At 45.6% G+C, this 21,973-nt stretch overlaps 1 protein-coding gene across 4 annotated transcripts in view; it reads right to left on the bottom strand.

The window, feature by feature from the left end:
- The window catches only part of sh3gl2a (SH3 domain containing GRB2 like 2a, endophilin A1), a 31,523-nt gene that overhangs the window by 6,470 nt on the left and 3,080 nt on the right, over nucleotides 1–21,973 (bottom strand). For all 4 annotated transcript variants that reach the window (XM_076727707.1, XM_076727705.1, XM_076727708.1 and 1 more), the window contains exons 2-5: nucleotides 1,919–1,987; nucleotides 1,345–1,417; nucleotides 422–565; nucleotides 18–151 (exon numbers count right to left, since the gene is read on the bottom strand). In XM_076727707.1, coding sequence (XP_076583822.1) covers nucleotides 18–151; nucleotides 422–565; nucleotides 1,345–1,417; nucleotides 1,919–1,987 — 420 coding nt within the window. The remainder of the gene's footprint in view (nucleotides 1–17; nucleotides 152–421; nucleotides 566–1,344; nucleotides 1,418–1,918; nucleotides 1,988–21,973) is intronic.

The raw sequence follows: 21,973 nt of genomic DNA, 5'->3' as shown, positions 1-21,973 counted from the left end.
GAGTTCTGCAGCCGTACCTGAATCTCCTTCAGGTCTTTTTCATGCAGATTCTGCAGAGGATCGATGAAGTTCTGCTTGACCTCGATGTCCAGAGCGTCCTTAACCTCCGCGAGCTCACGCATGGCTTCCCCAGCATCAATCAGAGCAAGGCCTGGAGAGACGAAGATCCATTTAGACACTTAAAAAAGGAAATGAACGGCTCACAGCGGCCTGTACAAAGTGAAGGAGATGGTTCGTCTGCAGTGACACTACAGTCTACAGCAGAGTGTGAAGTTAGGTATTTCTCTTTAAACAGCATTTTAATGGCTTCACTTGTGAAGTAAATACAGAGCAAACTTCGGGCATCTTGTCTGGAAAATGGACTCGTGCATTTTTCAGAACTTGAGGGAGCACAATGGCTCTCTTATGCGCTGCTGCTCACCGAAGTTCGACTCCTCCCCGAGCTCCCTGCCAAACCTCTGCATGGACTCTCCCAGGATGGCCTCGGTCTGCGTGTAGCCCGGTCCCTTCTCCTGTCCCCGCATGCGTGACATGGAGTTTATCATGCTCATCTTAGCTCTGGTGGCTGTGAAGGCAAAGCACTAATGAAATTCTTTCTAAACAGACTGCATAGTAACGAGCTGCTGGAGTTCGAGGTGAGAATATTTAGTCGCATTAAAGGTTTAAAAGGTCAGGAGCGTCTATAACACGCTGTTCTTCACGTGGACCTCAGGATGAGGCAGAGCTCATCTTTAATTAAAGAAATACTACCTGTCCAGCTGTTTAACTCGACTCTGTCAGGTCCAGCTGGATGATCAGACTGACTTTAGCTCGGGTTCCCTCTCACATCCTCCCCTGACTGACTGACTGACTGAGCCTTTCCCCTCTGCCTCCAGTTCCCCCACCTTGTAAAAGGCTGTTTTCTTTCCTCCCTGCTGCTGCTGTGTTTAATTACCGCAGAGGAAAAGCGCGACGCGATCGATCAGTCAGTTCCACCCGCTGAGCTGAATCAGACGGATCCTCAAACATCTTGTCTTGTGATTAATTTAGTTATCAGAGGACGGTGTGAGAAGTCAGATCTGAGTCATTTTCCCTGAAGCTTAATGTATTTCCTGCTGCCTCCATTGTAACAGGGACACCCAGTTCAATAAACATCATGTCAGCATCAGGAATGCAGAATTAGTCCACAGTAAAACTTAAATGCTCCTTACCATGAATCAAATATTACAATGATGTACTTAAATACAGCGGTCGTATTGGTTGAATGTGACTGTTTTTATTTATTATTGCATTGTTAATAGTATCTGAGCCGAGTGTAGGTGCACTGTAGCCACATTATCATCTAGCACAGCTGGTTAATGTCACCTGGGTTGGGCTGCAGATACTCCGTAGTCTTGGTAATGATGTCCAGCACTGCCCGAGCGGTGGTGTCCATCTTCTGCAAACCAGAATGCAGAAACAACAAGGAGGCAGGAGGAAGGAGGCGGAAACAGGAGGTGCAGAAACAACAGTTAAGAAACCACGTGGACGGTAACAGAAACAGATAATGGCTGAAAGAGGATGAGACAGAAAGTGACACTGCAGGAATGTTATGAGAAAACAGTGAGGATCAAGTAACAAACCAGATCCCAGTTTACATTAAGTTTCAGTGGAAACACTGGTGCAGTTTTTATTCTTTTGGACCAAAGATTTGGTCATGTTAACTACAAAAAAGCAGCAAGTGCTTCTGTTGACTCTTCTTAAAGCCAGAGTCCCAAAACGTTAAGAAATGTTTAACTGAGACGTTCAGAGAAACCTCTCTGGATCAACAACACTGTGAGACGAATAAAGCGTCTGCATGAGTCTGTTTGGATCCCACAGGCTCTTTCATTATCCTCTGGTTAACTAATAACCAGCTTTTCATTCTCAAACAGTGATGATAGAGAGAGTTCAGTCTCGCCTTTTCCATTTCAGTGAAGTCTTCATCGAGCTTCGTTCCTTCTGCACCTCCGACTTTCTCGCTCACTTTCTGCAAAACAAACACAACAAAAATCGTGTTAGGGTTGAGCTTTCATCAGCTCGACAAAATGACGCTTCAAAACGATGAAAATATGAAATTCAAGACAATTTTCAGGGGTCTTTGAATTGAAATGACATGAAATAAATTCCTCTCAGGGAGTTTGGTGAAGACAAAGACACACAGCAGCTGCTCTGTGACATGAAGAGCCAGTTATCACTTACATGTTAAGTGATATGGACGTTGCTATGAGAGCGTGTTTTTCCCAGTCAGCATCAGAGTCACAGCCTCTCTGTTCCCGTTAAGATAATGTCAAACAACAAACACACACGGATCAGCTCGACCTTGTGCTTCACAAAACAGAAACCAATTATTATTATTCATTAATGAGCGCGCTGCGACGGGAAGCCACGTGAACGCCGGCGCTCACGGATAACAAGATCAGGAGGGCGTCAGCGATCTTCACATCAGAGTTAACGACCTTTACTGGAACAAAACTGCCATGAACGTGTTATTAATGGCTCGTCTGCATCTTCAGAACTGCCAAACACTTTCAAAAGCCCCCAACGTTTTTAGCCTGAGACCCTTTAAAATTAACCAATGTGGGCTTTTGATGCCTTGTTGCAAGTTGCGGCAAAGAGTCTTTCAGTTCTTTTGAATTATTTAAAAAAAGATTAAGTACTTAACAAGAAAGAGAAACACAAGAAATTGGAAAAACAATTAAAAAATAAACCTGATTTTGTGCAGCAGATGTATGTTTTCACATCTTATCCTGTCAATCATCTCACCTTCGGGTCCCTAAACTTAAAGCCCTCGTGCATGAATGTGTGCACAAACAACAGAAGCACGCTCAGGTGACGTTTGCAGCTCACAGCCTGTAAGTCAACATACGTGTTCCTACATATTTGCATGCACCCCCATCGCTCAGTCTAGACTCTGGAGCTGAAGGCAGCCTGTTAGCTCCTGCGTTAGACGTGACGATGGCAGGCTCACTGTTCAGCAATGCAGAGATTCTCCATCAGTGCTGCACACAGTTGCAGCAGTGCAGAGGCAGATAAGGGAAGGAGAGGGAGAGATGAAGCCTGGGCAGCAACAAGCTCAAGGCCCTTCCAGCTTCAGACATGGCGCACATCCAGGTGCACAGACAGAAACACAGAAATAACTCCTCTGGGCTCCCGTCCCATCACACTCTCTCAGTCTCTGTCCTCCGATAACGTTTCCAGCTCTGCCACCATCCAGCTCCAGTCTGTGATGTAACCAGATGGCTCGAGGGGGGGCAGCAATGTGACACAACGAGGCCAGACGCGGCCCTCAGAGGACGGAGAGGAGGGAGGAGGAAGGATTTCAGGGAACGTCACAATGCGTGACTAAAGGAGCCGTGAAGGCTGAGGTCAGAGGAAGTCCTTCCTCCAGTAGGAGAGTGAAAAATGACACTTTGAGACAGAATGAGTGGATGTTAGCTGTTATATATTTCTTCTTTTCTCGGCTTCGTCATGTAAAAAGAGAGAGACTGAATTATGTTTCTACAAAATTTAAAGAGCCTGAAATAGGGCAGGAGACGCAATAAAGTGAGTCAGAGTGAGACATATTTTCCCAGAGGTAAAACATAGAGGGGTGATCTGTGACAGATTGGGGGGGGGGGGTATAAGACTAAGCCTGTGACAGTAGTTTATGCAGCGTAAGACTTTCGGAGGATTGGTGCTCTATGAGTCATCGGAGCAAAGTCTCCTCTGATCCCACTCGTGAAAGCTCAATATTCTGACAGCAGTGCAAAACACACACACACACACACACACACACACACACACACACACACACAGCAGGAGTCACACTTCCTGTCATTAGCTTCACCTACTCATCACTACAATGTCTTCAAATCCCCGTTGAGCTGTTTGCCATGGAGACAGCCGCCTGCCTGTGCCTGTGTCCGCGGCTCGCCGTCGCCAGCTTCCTGTTTTTCCCTCAATACTTTTCTCCCGCGTTGAATCAAATAAAACAGCAAAGCGTGGTGTTTGATGAGTCGTGTTTACATGTCAGCACAGTCGACGTCTGCCGTTCATGCAGGCTGTGTTACACCTGAGCTGCAGTATGACCACAGCTACGTGTGATTACTACCTGCTTCACGTGTCTGCGTGATGTGAACGTACAGAACTGATGTCCTTGTAGAAAGAAGCACATTACAGCAGAACCACAGGATGACCTGAGCGGAGATACATGTATTCCTCAGGATGACATCAAAGGGAGACACCTTCCATGGAGCTCTAATCCTTTGTTCTAATAATATAAACGGCTGTGATGACAGTCACTTTGTGCTGTTACAGGATACTGACAGTCTGCTTTCTCTGCAGGCAGCATTACTCTGATATTCTGACCCGAGATGATGATTAATGTTCCACACCGGGTTGAACAGACTCAGCTCTGAGATGACGAAGATTTATATTCGAGAGAAATTCACTTCAGGCAGGGTTTAATAACATCTTCAATTAGTTTTGTGTCCGTAATCCATGTGCAGATTTCAGTTTTTTAACCCGTTACCAATAGTATTTTTAATACCTCCTTTTTGTATAGAATGCATATAATATAATTGATTTTTTTATTTTCTATTTTGTATTCCCATGTCTCCTTTTATATTCCTGCTACTACTGCTGCTGCCTGTAACACCCTAAGTGTGATCTTATCTTATCTTATCTTATCTTAGCTTAGTTTATCTTAGCTTATCTTGAATGATTTTTTTTGTCTGAAAAATACAATTAATCAAATATCAAAATAGTTAACAATTTAACCCCAGTTCTTGGACTCTGTGCAGAGGCGCTTGGAGGCGTTAGCAGAGGTTTAAGCTCTTAGCCACCAATGTTTTGACTGAACTAGTCACAGACGCTCTGCCTCTTCTGGAGGCTTGTTTGAGCTCTAAATTCAGCCATATGTTAAATGTGTGTATGAGTCTTTGTGTGTCCCACCTCTGTGATTCCTTTGGCTTACGATGGAGGGGGGCTCTGCAGTCAGTAGAAGTCAGTTATTTCTAAGCTAAATAGATGGAAAACAACTCTGTCAAGCAGCTCCTCTGGGGACATGCGTATAGCTTGGCAGGGAAAGAGCAAATGAATGAATGAAAACGCTGTTTGTGGCTGTTCTGAGCGCTGCTGCGGTGCACACTGCTGCTCATGGCTGCTGTCAACGCATCCTCATCCCCCACACACTTGCAAAGTGGAGAGCAAAGACGGAGCCGGTGTCGTCCCTTGATGGCTGCGAGCTGAGGAGACGACGAAGTGATGGAAGGGAGACGCACGGACGTACAGAGACGCTACAGGACTACACAGCATGTCACAGCAAATAACCACAGGAGTAAGACTGATCCGTTCCCAGCACACTAAGTAAATGTGACCCAAGCCACCAATCTCACCTAATGACCAAGAAACCAGCCATGTGAAACCTCCTGGGGAAGCAGCAGCGTCCCTGTGCCTTCACACATAACGGATCTGTTTGTGTCCCCATGATCTGTCCCTCGCTCAACAACCAGCCTCCTCCACCCATCACTCTCTCTTAGCCCCCCCACCCCTCTCCCTCATCCTCCCTGCAGGGGAAGGACACCACAAGGTGAACTGAGCAGCAGTGGCAGCAGCGGGAAGTGAACCTTGCAGGGATAAGTAAAATGCGCAGTTGGCTGCTGGGAAACAAGAGCAGTGGCGTAGGCGATATGTAACCTGTGACGTCACATGCGAGCTCATGCGCTCGTGAAGACATGCGAGTAAATGCACACGCAGCTGATACTCCGCCTGTAGACAGAGAGACAGTGCAGGGATAAGGTTTCACCAGAGAACTCGGACTGGGTTATCCTTCATACACTGCAGCATTTCTATTCCTTTTTAATTTTAACATCCCCTCCAGACTTTGGTTACTCCACAAAAATGACCATGACTGGCTTCCAAACAAGTTAGATGACACAAAATCGTCCATGCCATAAACACACACACACACACACACACACACACACACACACACACACACACACACACTTCAGCACAGCCGTTAGCTAAACGCTAACATCGGCTCACATGCTCACAAGGACAATGCTAACATGCTGATGTTTAGCTGATGCAATGTTTAGCATCTTCATGATCTTAGGTTAGCATGTTAGCATGCTAACAGTCAGTGAAGGCTAAAGCTGAGGCTGATGTGAATGTCATTAGTATTGCAGATATTTGGTCATGAAGCAAAGTACTGGACAAATAAAATCCAAACAAAGACCTGATGATAGCATTCGATGAAATGTTAGAGGATCACCGGTTATTAGAATTCACTCAGCTCATGGCGGCGCTGGAGGAAAAGTCACTGCATCACCAGATTCACTAGGATTCATCATCTGTGCAAACCACATATTTCAGTCTGAACCAAAGTGGAGACCGACTGTCCAAAAACAACAGCCATCAGGTGAACACACAGAAAACCTTCAGGTCTGGTTCACAGGAGGTTTCGGATCTCTCTCATCACTCTGCATTTTTCTCTCCGGCTGGCAGCCATGTAAAACAACTCAGACCAGATTAAAAAAGCTAAATGTGGAGAGGAAAATAGCCCAGAGAGCCAAAGGCTGCAGGGCACCCTCCCTTCCTCCCCCTCCCAAAACCTCTTGCATCATCAGCATCATCACCACCACCCGGGCCAGACAGCAGCCTGCGTCCTGACACGCTCTCACGGCGGCTGTTTTCAGAGCACGTCAGCGTTCGCAGCGCCTCAGGTGACACAAACAAGGTGTAGTAAAGCTGAAAACCAGCCTGATGTAACAGGTCAGCTTACGGTGTATTTACCGCTGAGAGGGATTCTGCACTCACAAAACCTCTCAAGTCATGGATTTTAGTCCGAGGAAGAGCATCTTAGACGAGTCCAGACTGATCCGACTAAAAGGACCAGCTGCCTCATTCTCTTCTTTTTACTCTCTTTTACAGAATACGTTGCTTTTTGCCGGGTCGCGTGACGAGTTTCCCAAGCAGGGCAAGAAATCAAGACTGAGCACTGTACAGCACTCAAAAGTCCTCCTTCAACAGACATCATATCTGCATTTTTATAAAAATCAGGCACATATGACTCATATTACTTAAAATTAGAGCAGAGGTTAAAATAATCTGTAGAGAGGAATTTGTCAAACTAAATATGATGCAGCAACTAAGATGTGCCGCTCTGATTTGTTTTTATTAACTCAAAGTGGGATTTAAAATTAAAATTTGGATTTTAAAGAGCGAGATAAGTGTTGAAGCCGTGGGCCTGAGGTTTGATGGACAAACACACTGGATTAAACATCTGTATGACGAATACGAAGCTACCGCAAGCGGCTCGTTAGCTTAGCTTAGCATCAAGACTGGGAACAGAGGGGAGAGCTAGCCTGGCTCGGTTCCACTGGTATACTCATTTGAAGAATGCCTCGCTGCAGACTTTCAGGGTTTCATACGACACTGATATACGATGTCATTTCACAAAATAAGAAGAATTACCAGACAACAGCTCCCACTCTGCTCTATTTAATCAGCAGAGACGATTCGCCTGCAGGCCGACAGCACTCTCTTTTCTATGGAGACGACTGCCCACACAGATTAATGGAGGCACTCCTGGCAAACACAACCGGGGAGTTTAAACAGCAGGGCTTTACACCTGTGTAAGACACCCTGAGCTAATACTATTAAAGAGCTGATGAGGAAACCGAACGGAGACACATGAAGCGTTTGTTTTAGATTAGGCCTCTCAGCAGAGCCCAGCGCGATCAATACTACAGCACATCTCCACATGCACACACAGGCCCGAGGACGACGCCGGGCCGCTTGTTCTCGGGTTTCTACGACTGGTTTTGTACCTTCTAAATATTTGTGGATTAGCGGCTCCGTTCTTACATTAGAACAACACAAACTCTTTGATTGAAAGCTTAATAATTTTGCATTTCTTTATCCATTACTTCTTAACTCGAAAAGCAGCTTTAACAGTTAAATCCAGTTTGTTTTCTTTGCCTGTTTTCAGTCGCAGCTCAGTCTGATCATCTGATTTACAGGCAGGCACTTTGTCCAGTAAACTTCTACCCAGGTGCTGTATCCACTGTTATATTCAGTGTTTGGCCTCGCCGTGACAAAATAATGAATTTATTTTGCTTAACTTGGTGTATTTTTCATGCCAAATAAACAAGTGGTGTAACACCAGCTCCCATTTCTCATCCTCAGTGGTTAAAAGGGCCGTCAGGCTCAATGTTGGTGGAAAAAATTGCATTTGTGAAGAAGGGAAAACCCGAGGACTTTAAAACGATGTTCATGCATGAACTTCCCGAAAAATAATCCCACAGTGGATTCCCAAACACGAGAACTCGATTTGCTTTTTAAAATGCATTTTATTAATATTTGTTAAAAAAGAAAAAAAAGGCTGGAAAAACTAAAAAAAAAAAACCCAAGAGGCAGCACTTTGAGCTGCATGCTAACATCAGCATGCTAAGATGCTCACATTTACACATGTAATGTTAGACATAACATTTATTAGTTTTGTGTGTGCTAATGCTAACATGTGCTAATTAGCACTAAAGACAAATGGCAGCTGATGGGACGTCATTAGTTTTGGATCCATCTGGTCCTGAACAACTTAAAAACCCTGAAGTCAGACGATCACCAGAGTTCCTGGATTTCATCCTGGTGCAGACATGAATTTGAACGTCAGTCCATGTAACTGCTGAACTGCTGAGATATTTACTGACAGACTGACGCTGAGTCACACTGAGTGCGGCTAAAAAGAGAGTAAATATGATTTATCTCACTGCAGGATTCATTTAATTCGCAAAGATCACCTGCTCACATGTCTGTAATAACACTGTTAGAACTCATTTAAGTGCTTTTCCAGCAGTCTCTTCACTGCTGTGCAGCTAAAGTACATCCTCGTCAGCCTCAGCGTTTCCGTGGTATGTTTTAAGCATTCACAGCTGTACTGTTAGCATTAGCATCAGTCACATGGCGCCCAATGTGAGGCGCGCCAGGAGCGTGCTGCCTGCTGCTGCTGCTCCTCCCTCCTGCCTCCCACGCCTCCCCCCTCCCTCCTCCCCTGCTCACCAGTCTAATCCTGGCTGGGCACACAGAGGCCCCTGCTTTAAATACGCCCTGGGTGGAAGAGGGAGATTAAAAATGACAGGAGTGATTAGCGAGGCTATTAGGAGGACAGCCCCTGCTGCTGGACAATAACAGGAGGATCTGACTCCTCCTGACAGCATTAAAACATCCATCCCCTCCTCCTCCTCCACCTCCCTCCGCCCTAACTGCCCTTTTTACCCCTTCATGGGGGGAAGTTTGAGCGGGAGCGTCTCCCAGCAGGAGGTGGCGCAGAGAAGTTTTCACATTTCTCCACAGAAGAACTGGTACATTTTTCCCCCTTTCCTCTCCGTCAAACTCTCTGCTTTCAGCTCGTGTGTGTCGTGAGAGAAGAAAAGGACGATGAATGAGGACGGAGGCAGAGACACAAAGACTGGGGCCATTTGGGAAAATGACCGTGAACTGACAAACCTTGAAAAGTCAAAAACAATCGCACAACAACGCCCAGAAGATCTTTGTCTCGTCTTCGTTTGTTCTGTTTTCAGACTGCCTCTCTTGGTTTCCTGCTTCCTTCCTGTCCACTTCTGTCTTTATCTCTTTTCCCTCTTCTCACCTCTAAATACCCTCGAGGAGTCGCGGCGCTCAAACAGTACATTCACGGCTGTGACTCAACAATATGTCCGACTGTATTCACCGTAGCTGGAATCAACGCTGCCACCGTAAAATCTCTACTCCAGGCTGAGGACGCAGTGCAGCACCTGAGGGACTAAACTTAGAACAGATTTTAACACTTTATTTAGACGCAGACCTATAACTGTACAGAGAATCGACCTCTGCTCTCGTGGAACTGAGCAAGATCCATTTGTCGTTTTAAATCCTGGTGCTCTGCGCCGGCGTGGGCGTGGCCAGTTCCTGCTCCAATTACAGCTGTTTTGTGATGATGGTAATCCAGCAGAACACCAAGGCCCGAGGCGGCATGAGAGGGACAAAACTCAACGGGAGGCCCGGCTGTGATGTCTCACTGCGAGAAACGAGCAGCGCCAATGACAAAAGCCGGTTCAGACAATTCAAAACCTGCAGGACAGGTAGGCGTCAGGCTGATTGGACGAGCTCCCGGACAGGACGGGGCGCCAGCGTGTCCCCTGTCCAGATTCATGGTTGGCCATGTTGCTTCACTGACCTCTATCCTCTGTGAGTGTGTGGCCTGTGGCTATTCTAATCTGATTTGTAAGCCTTTGCACGGCTCTTACGTAACAGCAGGGATGAATCTGCAGCTGGGGAGATGTGCACACACTCGTCCTTCCATGTACCGCTCGCTAAACGGGTGAGGAAGGGGAGGGAAACAGCTGGCACTGTGTGTGTGTGTGTGTGTGTGTGTGTGTGTGTGTGTGAGGAAGGCATGCCAGAGCTTGTGAGCACTGGGATACGCGATGATGAGACAAAGATGGAGGATGAGTAACGGCGGACACACGACATGAAGGATGAGGCTTTTGCTGCTGAGTGTGCAGCTGACAAATATGAGTGACTCTGTTTACTGTACATTCACATGCAGACGCACTCATCACGTGTGTTTCATATTTATTTTTTTACATGAGCTCATTCACCTCTGTTATTAGAATTCAGCTAAACAGAAAAAAGAGCTGGAGTGCGACGTAGGCTTATAGGAAAGAAAACAACCCTTCATCCATCGGCTGTCTCTGCTGTCTGCTCATTACCAGTGTTTTCTGGACAGTCACACTCTCAGCATCACTCTGCCAGACCACCTACAGACCACCTGCACGTCTGCCCAGCGACCTGGAGACGGTGCCAAAGACTCTCTGAGCTCAAGTCAAATCATTTCTGAACCACTCACTCACTTCTCGCTCGTGACATCTTCTCTCTTGACATCCATCCTGTTCATCCACCTCCACAACACACAGCGTTACAGATTTGCTGAATAACAGGCAGATACTGTGTAGAAGTGCATCAGATTTAATTTACACAACCAGAAACACTGCATTTCATCCTGGTGATTAATGTTTAAGTTAATACTGAAGGAGTAAAGGCAGCCTGAGGAGTTTTGGCCTCTAGCAGCGCTATGGAGCAGGTTTTTAGTGAATAATAAGAGCGTATGAGCTGTGTGAATCAAAGCTAACAAAATTAGAGCTAAAAAATCAGCTTTTACTCCAAAGATCCTGGAGGAGGGACTGAGCTGCTTGGAGTCAGAGTGAAACCATTAAAAGATGACGAGCATTCGCACAAAATATCAGCTATTAGCATATTTAGCTTAAACACGTCTTTCAGCATCATTTTGGCTGAAACAAAAGTCTCATTTTCATTCATCACTGCCAGACAGAAGAACAGACCCTGAAACAATGATTTTATATAACACACACACACACACACACACACACACACACAGATCCATGCAGTAAACAACACTCTAGCTTTCCTCTCTCTCTGTACTTGATTGCCACTCTGCAATTTCCATTTCAAACGCGAGCGCGTCTCTCAGAAGAGCTAATGACGGCGCTTTGAGGCCTGTAGAGGACTTGACTTTCTCCAGCACACAACCGAAGAGGGAAGCATGTTTTATTTTTCCACCACGTTCAGGGTAATACTGTTTTAATGTGCACCCACCAGTGTCGTGAGTTAAAGCTGCGTGGGTGTGATGATGGTGTTGTCTATGAAAATCAGCACTGATGATAGTTATTAAAGCTCAGATTCAGACTGCTGTCTGCACTGTGTGTGTGTGTGTGTGTGTGTGTGTGTGTGTGTGTGTGCGCGCGCACTCCACACATTCATGACCACATCATTTATCTTTAAATTACAGTCCAGCTGCCTGTTAAACTGTAGTTCTGTGCTTTCAGTCAGCATATCAATCATAAGACAGCCTTTTTTATCTGTTTTATGTTCAAAGGCTCCTCATATCGTCTTTTTTTTAATTAGATCGTCTGTGATCAATAACGTTTCTGGGGATGGGTTAATGCTCTTAGAAAGCAGGTGGGCTGTCAATATATAGAATATAATGATGTTAAAAATCCACACAGGAGCTCGACATGAAGACTTTTATAAACAGAGAATTGAGATTAAAATATTCAGACGTTAAATCAAACAGCGTCACGAGAAGCCGTGCAGGAAGTCGTCCCCCAGCACAAAGACCCTCGCAGGCTTTTCCTCCTCGTGACGCGTTTGACCTTTTTCACAAACATCTCACACACACAATCACAGACGCACCGCTCGGAGCCGCAATGCTCGAGCCGTCGTTCGATGCTTCTGCTGAAAACTCAGCAAACACAAACCTGCGCTCCATCCGTGGATACCGAGCCTCCCGCAGAGCACATGAGCATTAATCAATGACAAAACATGTGAAATCCACACTGAGTGGTGGAATTACAACCTTCATGAGCTCCTTTTAATCTTTTATCAAAGAAGCAAAACTACAGCGAATCACTGGACAAAATAATCTTCACTCACAGAACATTTACAAGCTTTTGTTGGAGGTTTCAAGGACACATCACGACTTTTCTTAGCATGAACATGTAGCGTGTGGTGGAAAGATCTGGAAGAAGATTTTAAGTGGACCTTGAGTTGAGATGATTGAATAAACTTCTGCTCCAAAGGACTTTATGATACAGTTTATATTTAATCATTGATAATCATAATGCAGAGAAAAAGTGAAACTTTAAAAAGTTTTGTTTGCTCTTTCATTTGTAAACATCAAGGGTTCATAATGTATAACCCTGAATCTGCAGACGGTCTGCAGACTGCGACTGTGGAGACACTGAACACACCGACGTCCCTGAACTCAACACGCCGCTTCACACCAGCTTGACCCGAGTAGAACAAACGCCGCCTGGCACGAAGGAAGGTTCATTATCGCTGCTGATGAAGATAAATGAGTTTTACTTCTAACTTCAAGCTCAACCATCCTGCAGCGACAGCAGACCGACGATCCAGGAAGAAACGATCAATAAAGCAGCGAAAAATCCTCCACCCTCAAAACAGACTTTCAATCACGCAGCACCGACTCTGAAAACAAACAATAACATTAATACGTCCAGAGGCTGAAAGAGGAGCGAATGGAAGAGCCTGAGCGGGACAACGTCCTGTTTTCTGATATCGATATCTGCTTTTCAACACGGCTCTGATTCGATTAGACTTCCAGTCCATGAAGACGGTCCCGACAGGACGGGACAGACAGACCAGAGCACTGATGCTGAACACTGACTGGTCCCAGATGTGAAGCTTTTCTTTGTCGTATTTGACAGTGAATTGAATATGTGGACAAAAAACAACTTACAGACGTCACCTAATCAACACAGAATCATATTTCATATTTCCTCTTTGGCATTTTATAAACAAATTCGAGGTAAATCGATATTTTAAATAAAGGCTAGTTGCAGCTTCAAACACCCTGAAGAGCTGAAGGTGAAACACAAAATGATCAACTACAGATCAGTGAATTCAATATTAAAGTACAGATAATAGATTATCTGGAACATTCACTGCGTGGAGGCTTACGTCTACTTTTCAGCCTCTTCATGAGATTTTTAAGGGATTACCAGCAAATAGTACATTCCAGTTTGCTTTTGCAGGGACATTTTAACTTTGCTGATGTAAATTTCTCCTGGGAAAATGTTTTTCAGATCATTATCACTGTGTTTTACTACATTATCCTTCACTGTCTGTCTATGCAGCAGCACGTGTACTTTATCAGATGTATGTGTGTTTAATGCAGACGGATACACACAAATGTTTAAGGAGGCCCCAAAACAAGAATCCTATCAATTAAATGTATGTATGGACTGTTGTCACACTCCCTTAACTCACTTCTTTAACTCAAACCACTTTATCTACTTAACGCCTGCTTACATGGCTGCAAACACACACACCTACATAAAGACTGTCTACGCCCACCTTCTCATGAGCAGATATGCTCCATCCACAGCTCGGTCTGTGGGCGGTGTTTGTCACATTCAGCACGAACAGCAGAAAAATGACTTTGTTTACTCGTGAGCCTTTGGCACTTTTACAAGTGTAGAAAATGAGGAAGAGGCTTGTTTGTTCAAAGCACCAGCGTGATTAAATAAGTCATTACTCGACTGCATGGTTCAAAAACATTTAGTAACAATTCACTGTTATACATAAAAACGTCAGTGATATTTAGCCTCTGTGCTGTTTCTGCCTCTGCGTCATCGTCCTTTAACATGAGGATAAAACAATATGAGGCAAAGGGAAGCAGTGACTTCCACAGCAGTTTGTGGGTGAATGTGAGACTCAAACATCAGCACTAACATCCCCTGAAGAAATAAGCCAAAAATAATACTCTGATAAAAACAAAAGCGGGGGGCAGTCTGCGCCGTCACATGGTGCGTTTGGCGGTCTGGTCCGGCACATGCGGCACGTTTCCCAGATTACAGCTGCAGCGGTCTGATTCAGTCTCACACAGCTGCAATACGATGCAAAGTCACCGTGCTCTGATTAATCTGAGCATAATCCCTGACAAGCCATTCGGCGTCGGGCCTGCAGCTGGTGATGGACGCCGTGTGAGCACAGGGTGGGTGAGTCTGCTGCACGGCCGCGGCTACGTCAACGAACACGGCCTGTTCATTTTCAAGAGTGAAGCAAAGATACGTAAAGTCCTCCCAAACCCTGCTGGACAGCCGCTTCAGCAGACATGTAACCACAGTAAAAGACGCTTAGCTCCCTCCCACCCCTCATTACTGTCCCCTCATGAGCCAAATTAGGCCTTAGACGGAGGACATGATGCTACAGCTGCCTGAGAGCAAAGCTTCCTCTCCTCTTTTGTTCCCCACATCCTCCTCTCCTCTCCATTACTTCCTCCTCTCATCTCTTCCTGCTCTCCTCTCTCCATCATCCTTTCTCTCACTGTCTCCGTCTCTGTCTCACACAAAAATGTCCTTCCTAATTCATCTCCAGTGAAGGAATAAATGCATGTGCTGTAATCTAAAGTTCACCTCCTGCTGTCACTCTGTTTGGCCTGTTTGTTTTTAGCCTTGCTAGCAGCTTCAGCTCACTTTGGTCCAAATATCTCAACAACTAGTGGACGGACTGTCATGAAATACCGTCCACACATTCGTGGTCACAAGAGGACCACGAATGTGTGTGAGGTTGAAATTCTGTCCTTTAGTTAAATGTCTTGAAAAGTGTTGGACAGTGTCCTAAGGTAGTTGCTGGGCCCCAGTGCATGCTGGTTATGGCTCCACATAAACATACACACAAACAGCACACACAGCGTAACATCACGACATCTATTAACGGGGATGATAATCCCTCTGCTTACACCATCATCACACAAATAAAACATGTAACGCTGCTTCATGCGTGTCCGAACACGTTCATACTCACAACACGATGAACAGACTGACAGGCTGCCTACGACCTTTGCTGTGACTCCACCCTCGGGCCAATTATTACACCAAACTGCTGCCAAACACTAAATTTGGACCTCGGCTGTCGACCTGTTTCTCTGCTCTTCTTGTTCATTGTTATTTTTTTTAGCATTATGTGAATTTATCAAAGCAAAATCCTACATTTCAGTCTCAAATCTCAAATCTCAGCCTGTGTGACCTCCGTTTGGACCTTGACCTTTAACCCTGAGCAGATGCACTACACATGACATCTTCACAAAGTCTCTGGGGATTGAAAAACATCCATATCTGGAAACCACGCTGCATGGCCCTTCATTATTCCAATACGTCTGCGGCACTAACAAAGGCCAATAAACAACATGGTGAATGGGTTTCAAGGAGAGTGTTCTGCAGGCTTCAGGGTTATGGATTAGGGATGTGACCCGACTGTCCCTGAAGTAGATGCGTGTGTGCCTGTGTGTGTGTGTGTGTGTGTGTGTGTATGGAGGCAGATTCATTCAGTCTTATCATTTACATGCATCAAAGTAAACTGCTTCACTCCCTGCAGGAATGGTCTGTCTAAAACCCAAAGGGGTTCTTTTGTTGTGTGATTTACTGAATTTTCAGCAACTCATATCAGTGCTAAATATCTTTAAAAACAGTTGTTGAGATGAAAATGAAAACAAAAGCACCAAATTCGTTATGTTTGGTAAGAAAAGCCTTAAAACAGGTCCTGAGAATTTCCCTTTTCCAGCCTCGAGCCATCGGCCGTCTCTCCTGCAGTGGTTGATGCCTGGAATATATAATATACCAGTCCTGAATAAAACATCAAATCATGGCCTGAATACTGATGCTGGAAGAGACGGAGGGTGAGAAGTAAAGCAGTGGAAGAGAGGAAGCACAGAACGACGAACAGCAGCTCACTTTCTATCCAGAAACCGAAAAGCTCAAGCGAACGGCGCCGAAGGCGACTCAACCCTGCTCATTCACACGTCCCCTGGACGAGGACATGTGAATGAGTTTACCTCGCTCTCATTCAAAACATGCCGACAGCCTTTAACCACAGGACCAGCCAAGAATAGTTCTGGTCCGTCTGTCATTAACCTCCGGAGCAAAGCTGACGTCAGCACGCTGAGCTAAACAGTCCAGATCTCAAGCCTCCGGTCAGACGTGACGCCGCTGACGGTTCATTCAAGGTTTCTGCTGAAGTTCACTCTCTCCGATTCAACACCCTCACAACCCCCACTCCAACAGAGCTGGGACGCATAATAACAGCAGAATGTAGTCACTTCCAACCAAACTGTGTTAAAGTGTCTCAGAGTCCATGTGTTCATCTCCTTCATCCATCATGTGTTCACAAAGTGGTGAATGACTGAGTCTTTCCAGGACGCCCCTTTCATACCCAATCATGATCCTCTCACCTGTGACCAATCAGCCTGTTTACCTGTGGAATGTTCCAAACAGGTGTTTTTGGAGCGTTCCACATCTTTCAGTCTGTGAAACGTGTTGCTGCATCAGATTCACAATAAGAGATATTTACAGAAATCAAAGAAGCTGATGAGGAAACACATGAAATATATTGACTTTGAGCTGTTTTCAGGTCAGTTTGTGTCAAAAAGGATCAGCAGATCATCACATTCTGTTTCATGTTTTACAAAACATCCCGTCTTTCTTGGCATCACAGTGGCAGTAAATCTATGGGATTTGTTGAGATATGCAGTTCACGTCAGACTTGTTATCGTGTTGTTTCGGGGCCACACCTCATTACAACGTTTAGTAGCAGCTCTGGAGATGGCGAGTCATGTTTATCACATGCTCATGAGTCCACAGACAAAAAGTCATTGTTGTGCTGCGCTCCAAAGGATTTATGGAGTGTCATGGAGATTAATGAGAGCGTTTGTGAGAGGTGAGGTGATGGAGGTGACATTTTCCACTCACGCTAGTCAAAAAAAAACTGTCGCTGCTGCCTGAATATATTGCAAAACATGTCTGAGGGCCAGTGAGAGACGGCATTCCAGAGAAAGAGCTCGACTGTGGGGAGTGAAAACGGATTTCTTTTAAGCCGGAAGGAAAACGACAAGCAAAGGTGAAGAGCTGGAGGAGCCCGTGAGGGAAGGAAGTAAATGAAGGTAGAAGGACGGAGGTACGCTGCTGCAGGTGCTGCTGGACTCCATCCAGTGCGGCGTCGCCTCTGCTGCATTGCTGATCCACACTGGGCCAAAACTGGGCGCACTGGGTTGGCCGGCACAATCGCATTAGATTCCTCAGAGATCGTCTCAACAATGAGTCTTTGTCCTCTGACTCACAGGAAACAACAGACAGGACGAACCACATCACACCTGATAATCAGCCCGGCATCCCGAGGAGCCGCGTCCATATCGGACGATCACGATTTCTGTCCAACGCCAAGGTTCAGCGCCAACGCCGGAGGTAGTGTGGGACACATGCAGTGAGGCAGAATGTGGGGGTGCAGAGGTCGGGGAGGGGTTTACATCCTTTACCTGCATCAACGTTTACCTTTTCACTAACCATGTTGTGCTACTTCACACTTCTACTTCAACCCAGAGGGAAATGTGACACTTTTCACTCGACCACATTCATTTTAAAGCTGCAGTTACTGGTTTCTTTGCAGATTGAGATTATTATTACAAAATATGACCAACACATGAGTCATTTGGTATTATTACAGATTAAACTTCACAGCAGAACAGAAAGTTAAGATTAGCACCACCTGCTCCTCCACCTGCACCAGCTGCAACATTGAAGTAAAATTAATGCATCAATTACTAAAATAAAATATCTACCTAAAATATTGGGAATGGGCCGTTTTGCATAAGGAGTTTGGTACTTTGATCTAAGTGAAAAATTGAGATGCATGACTTTTGCTCGTAACAGAGTATTTCTACATCACCAGCAGCTGTCAGGTGTACATACTGAAGCGATAATTTAGAGAATGTTCAAACAAATCATTTTATAATCGAATCATCACTTCAGTCATTTTTCAATCATAGTTCCAAACGTTTTCCGGTTTCAGCCTCTCGGCTGTGACGATTTGCTGCTTTTGTTGGCAGCAACATTGTAGAGAACTGAATATTTTTGGGATTTGTTGGTTGGACAAAGTAATCTGAAGATGTCACATTGAGCTCTGGGAAATATTGATGGACATTTTGTGCTGTAGGCAGATTGATTCATTGAGTTCAAACCATAACTGGTAATGAAAACAGCCATGAATTGCAGCAGAACCAGAATTAATAAGGTTGGTAGAAATGTCTCCTGAAACCTGAAGGAGAGTGCGTCCCTGCAGATGGACGGTTCTCCACTCGCTCCTGAGTCCCTCCTCCTGCTCTCGCCTTCAGCATCTCTTGGCTGAATTCTCCCTTTATCTCTCTGCCACTCTCTACCTGCTCAAGGCCGCTCTCCATCTACTCCTCTTCCCCCTCCTTTCTCGTCTTATCTCTCTTTCCTCGCTCCGCTCTCTTTGTCCCTCCCGCCCCATCTGTTATCTCCCAGCTGGATCTGTTTTACGCTGCACTGCAGTAGGCCTTCTGAGGATCCAGGCTGGATGAGTCACCCACTCACAATCTGCTGCCCTAAAGCCCGCAGGCGTCAGCCACATCCACGGGCCACGCTCCTGTCCACAGGCGTGAACGGATGTGCATCTCTGCACACTCGCATGCACGCCTGCACACCGCAGACCCTTTTCTGAGGAAAGAAATGCTGGATACGCCTGCACCTGCACACACACACGAAGAATTAAACGCACCGAGCAAAAAGGTCCCTGATACTTAATCATTTGCCTTTAAGCTAAAATCAGTTGATGAATCATAATGCTGCACACAACACAACGAGGGTAAGAAGTGTGTAGTTGTGATATTAGTATTCAGCACACGCACCGGGGAACCTCTACTCAAACCAAGGCTGACTGCAAAATAAGGGATTACAGCACCGAAAGCACCCGGACAGACATGGATTCCAGCACAGGTTCATGAACGTAGCCGCTGTATCTCGACAGATAATTCAGTCACACAACACTTCACGCTGCTCCTGCAGCTGTTCCTCAAAGGTGTCCTGGCTTTGTTTTCCAGCTTCCCTCAGCGACGCGTTGAAACAGCCGAAGAATTCATTCCTAAAACATAGTGGGTGACATTAGTACCTGGAGTTCACCGTGTGACGCGTCTCCGATCTGCTGCTGCCGTTTAAAAGTGAGAACAGGCTGCCAGCATGTTTCCACGTCTTATTTGTGATTCTAAACGCTGAGTGTTGACACAAGTCTTGAGATACATCAGATTTAGTGTATAAAGATTTAAAGTATTTTTTGAAGTTAATGGACTGTGTATGTCCCATGTGATGTTGATAAGCAGCCGAGAAGGCAGCTGACACTTCACACACTGGACTGGCTCTATAATAGCATCTCATGTTATTAAAATCTGGTAAATTCTTGTAGAAGTGGATCAATTTGGACATGATGAAGATGAACGAGTCATTCGGTATTTAAACTGCAGCTCAAAGGTGGATTAAAGGGTCGAGTGAATCAAACCTGTTCAAATTTAACTCAAACTCACTAAACTAACCATAAAAAGGTAAAAACAAGTAGCTTTACTCTTTTATAGATGATGTGAAAGCAGCCAAACTTACGAGTCTCTCTCTGACTTTCACAAGAAGAACATTTTATTTGGAAACCCCCCACAGACCCTTGTTTTCTTGTCCTCCTCCTCCTCCTCACTCACTCTGGCACACTTTCTAAAGCTGCTTGCCATCCTCTTCATCTCTCCTCTTCCTCCTGCAGTTTCTATTTCATCAACGCATCTCGTCTTCCTGCTGGCAGCACACGCTCACTCCACTGAGATAACACATCTGCAGCCTTAAGATAAATACAAACACCAGCGCTCGAACTGCGGTTTGTTTAAAATCTAACAACACGCAGGAGAGCGAGGCTCCAGGAGAAAACACTGGTTCAGAGGGTTCTCATTCATCCAGGTCACGGCGCCTCGACGTGCTTTCCAGAGGCGGCTGGACGTGAGTTCAGTGGATCTAACAGCCTCAAATAAAAGCATCATGTTAGCAGGTTCACACGCATGCACACACACCATCAGCTGCAGACCTGTACACCCCCCCCCCCCCCCCGACACACACACGACTCTCCATGGGAACAGAGCCATCATGGAAGCAGCAGCTGCTCTGGGCATGACTCATCTGACTCTGAGGTGGCGTTGACTCGTGACGTGGAAAAGCGAGCAATGGTCAAAACACGGCAGCGAGAAGACACCAAGAGGAGAAACGTGTGGTTTAAGTTTGTTTTTCTGAGACCAAGTACAAACTGTCCCAAAGAGCCACAGTGCATGTGGAGCGCATCGCTTCATCACAGAGTCCATATTTACAGTGGACACGCTGGGCTCTGCCCTTCATGGCCTGTGCTTCCCTTCTCTTTAAAATGGCCCCTGTTATTATTAATGCACCACTCTGAGCCCCGATGTCCTTGGGTGAGAGAGAGAGAGGGAGAGAGACAGAGAGAGAGGGAGAGAGAGAGAGGGAGAGAGAGAGGGAGAGAGACAGAGAGAGAGAGAGGGAGAGAGAGAGAGAGAGAGACAGAGAGAGAGAGGGGGGGGAGAGAGAGGGAGAGAGACAGAGAGAGAGAGAGAGAGAGAGGGACGGGGGGGAGAGAGAGAAGTGAAAAGTGTGATTGAGGTTGTGTGACATAAATTACTCTGTGATGTATGTGAGAAGGTGAAACTGAGTGTGTGTGTGTGTGTGTGTGTGTGTGTGTGTGTGTGTGTGTGTGTGTGTGTGTGTGTGTGTGTGTGTGAACCTCATAAACCTCCAGTCTCTTCATGGCATTCTGCCCTTTATGAGCCGTTTCTCTTGGTCGGCTGCATGAAGTCTGTGCTGAAGAAATGCTGCGAGCCCTCGAGCACAGGCGGGACGATTCTCTGCCTCTCCTGAAGCAGATGCTGCACGTTTAACTTCAGACAAAGCTGCACAGCTAATTAGTAATTAGAGACGCACAGGGATACACTCTAAGGTCAATGCAGCGTTTTAGGATGTGCAATCTGCTCCAATCTACAGAGAAATCAGTTATCGCGGCTCCTTTTCTTTATTGAAATGTTTCATCTTGATATTTTATGTCATCACAGACCGAAGAAGCCCCGTCCTCTGCTGTCCAACAGCTACAGACAAGACAGCTCTTCCTTCAGTATCTGTGGTTATACTGCTGATGGCGGGATTACAAACCAACGAGCATGACGGCCTTCAGCCAGTGTTGGATTTTCATATGATTTTGCATCAATTTGATTAAGAACCTTGATTTGTTGTATATTTAATTTGTTGGATTAGCTGAAAATAGCTCAGATCAACATCCATCTACCAGCATTTCTAAAGCTCCTTAATTAACATGTTACATCTCAATTGTTTCATCCTTACAAAAACCAAAGTGTCAAAACAACAATTTGCCCTTTTCAGAGGATTATGTGCTGGACTGTTTCTTGGCTGGGACCAGTTGTAACCCAAGGACACTCCAGGAAGTCACTCGCCCAGAAAATGCATTTTGTTACCTTTAAATGGAGCCAGGCTAGCTGTTTGCCTCTGTTTCCAGTCTTTATGCTAAG

Source organism: Chaetodon auriga, chromosome 4, assembly GCF_051107435.1.
Source record: "Chaetodon auriga isolate fChaAug3 chromosome 4, fChaAug3.hap1, whole genome shotgun sequence".
Classification (NCBI taxonomy): Eukaryota; Metazoa; Chordata; class Actinopteri; order Chaetodontiformes; family Chaetodontidae; genus Chaetodon; species Chaetodon auriga.
The sequence above is the reverse complement of the archived record's forward strand: the minus strand, read 5'-3'. Positions and strand labels throughout refer to the sequence as shown.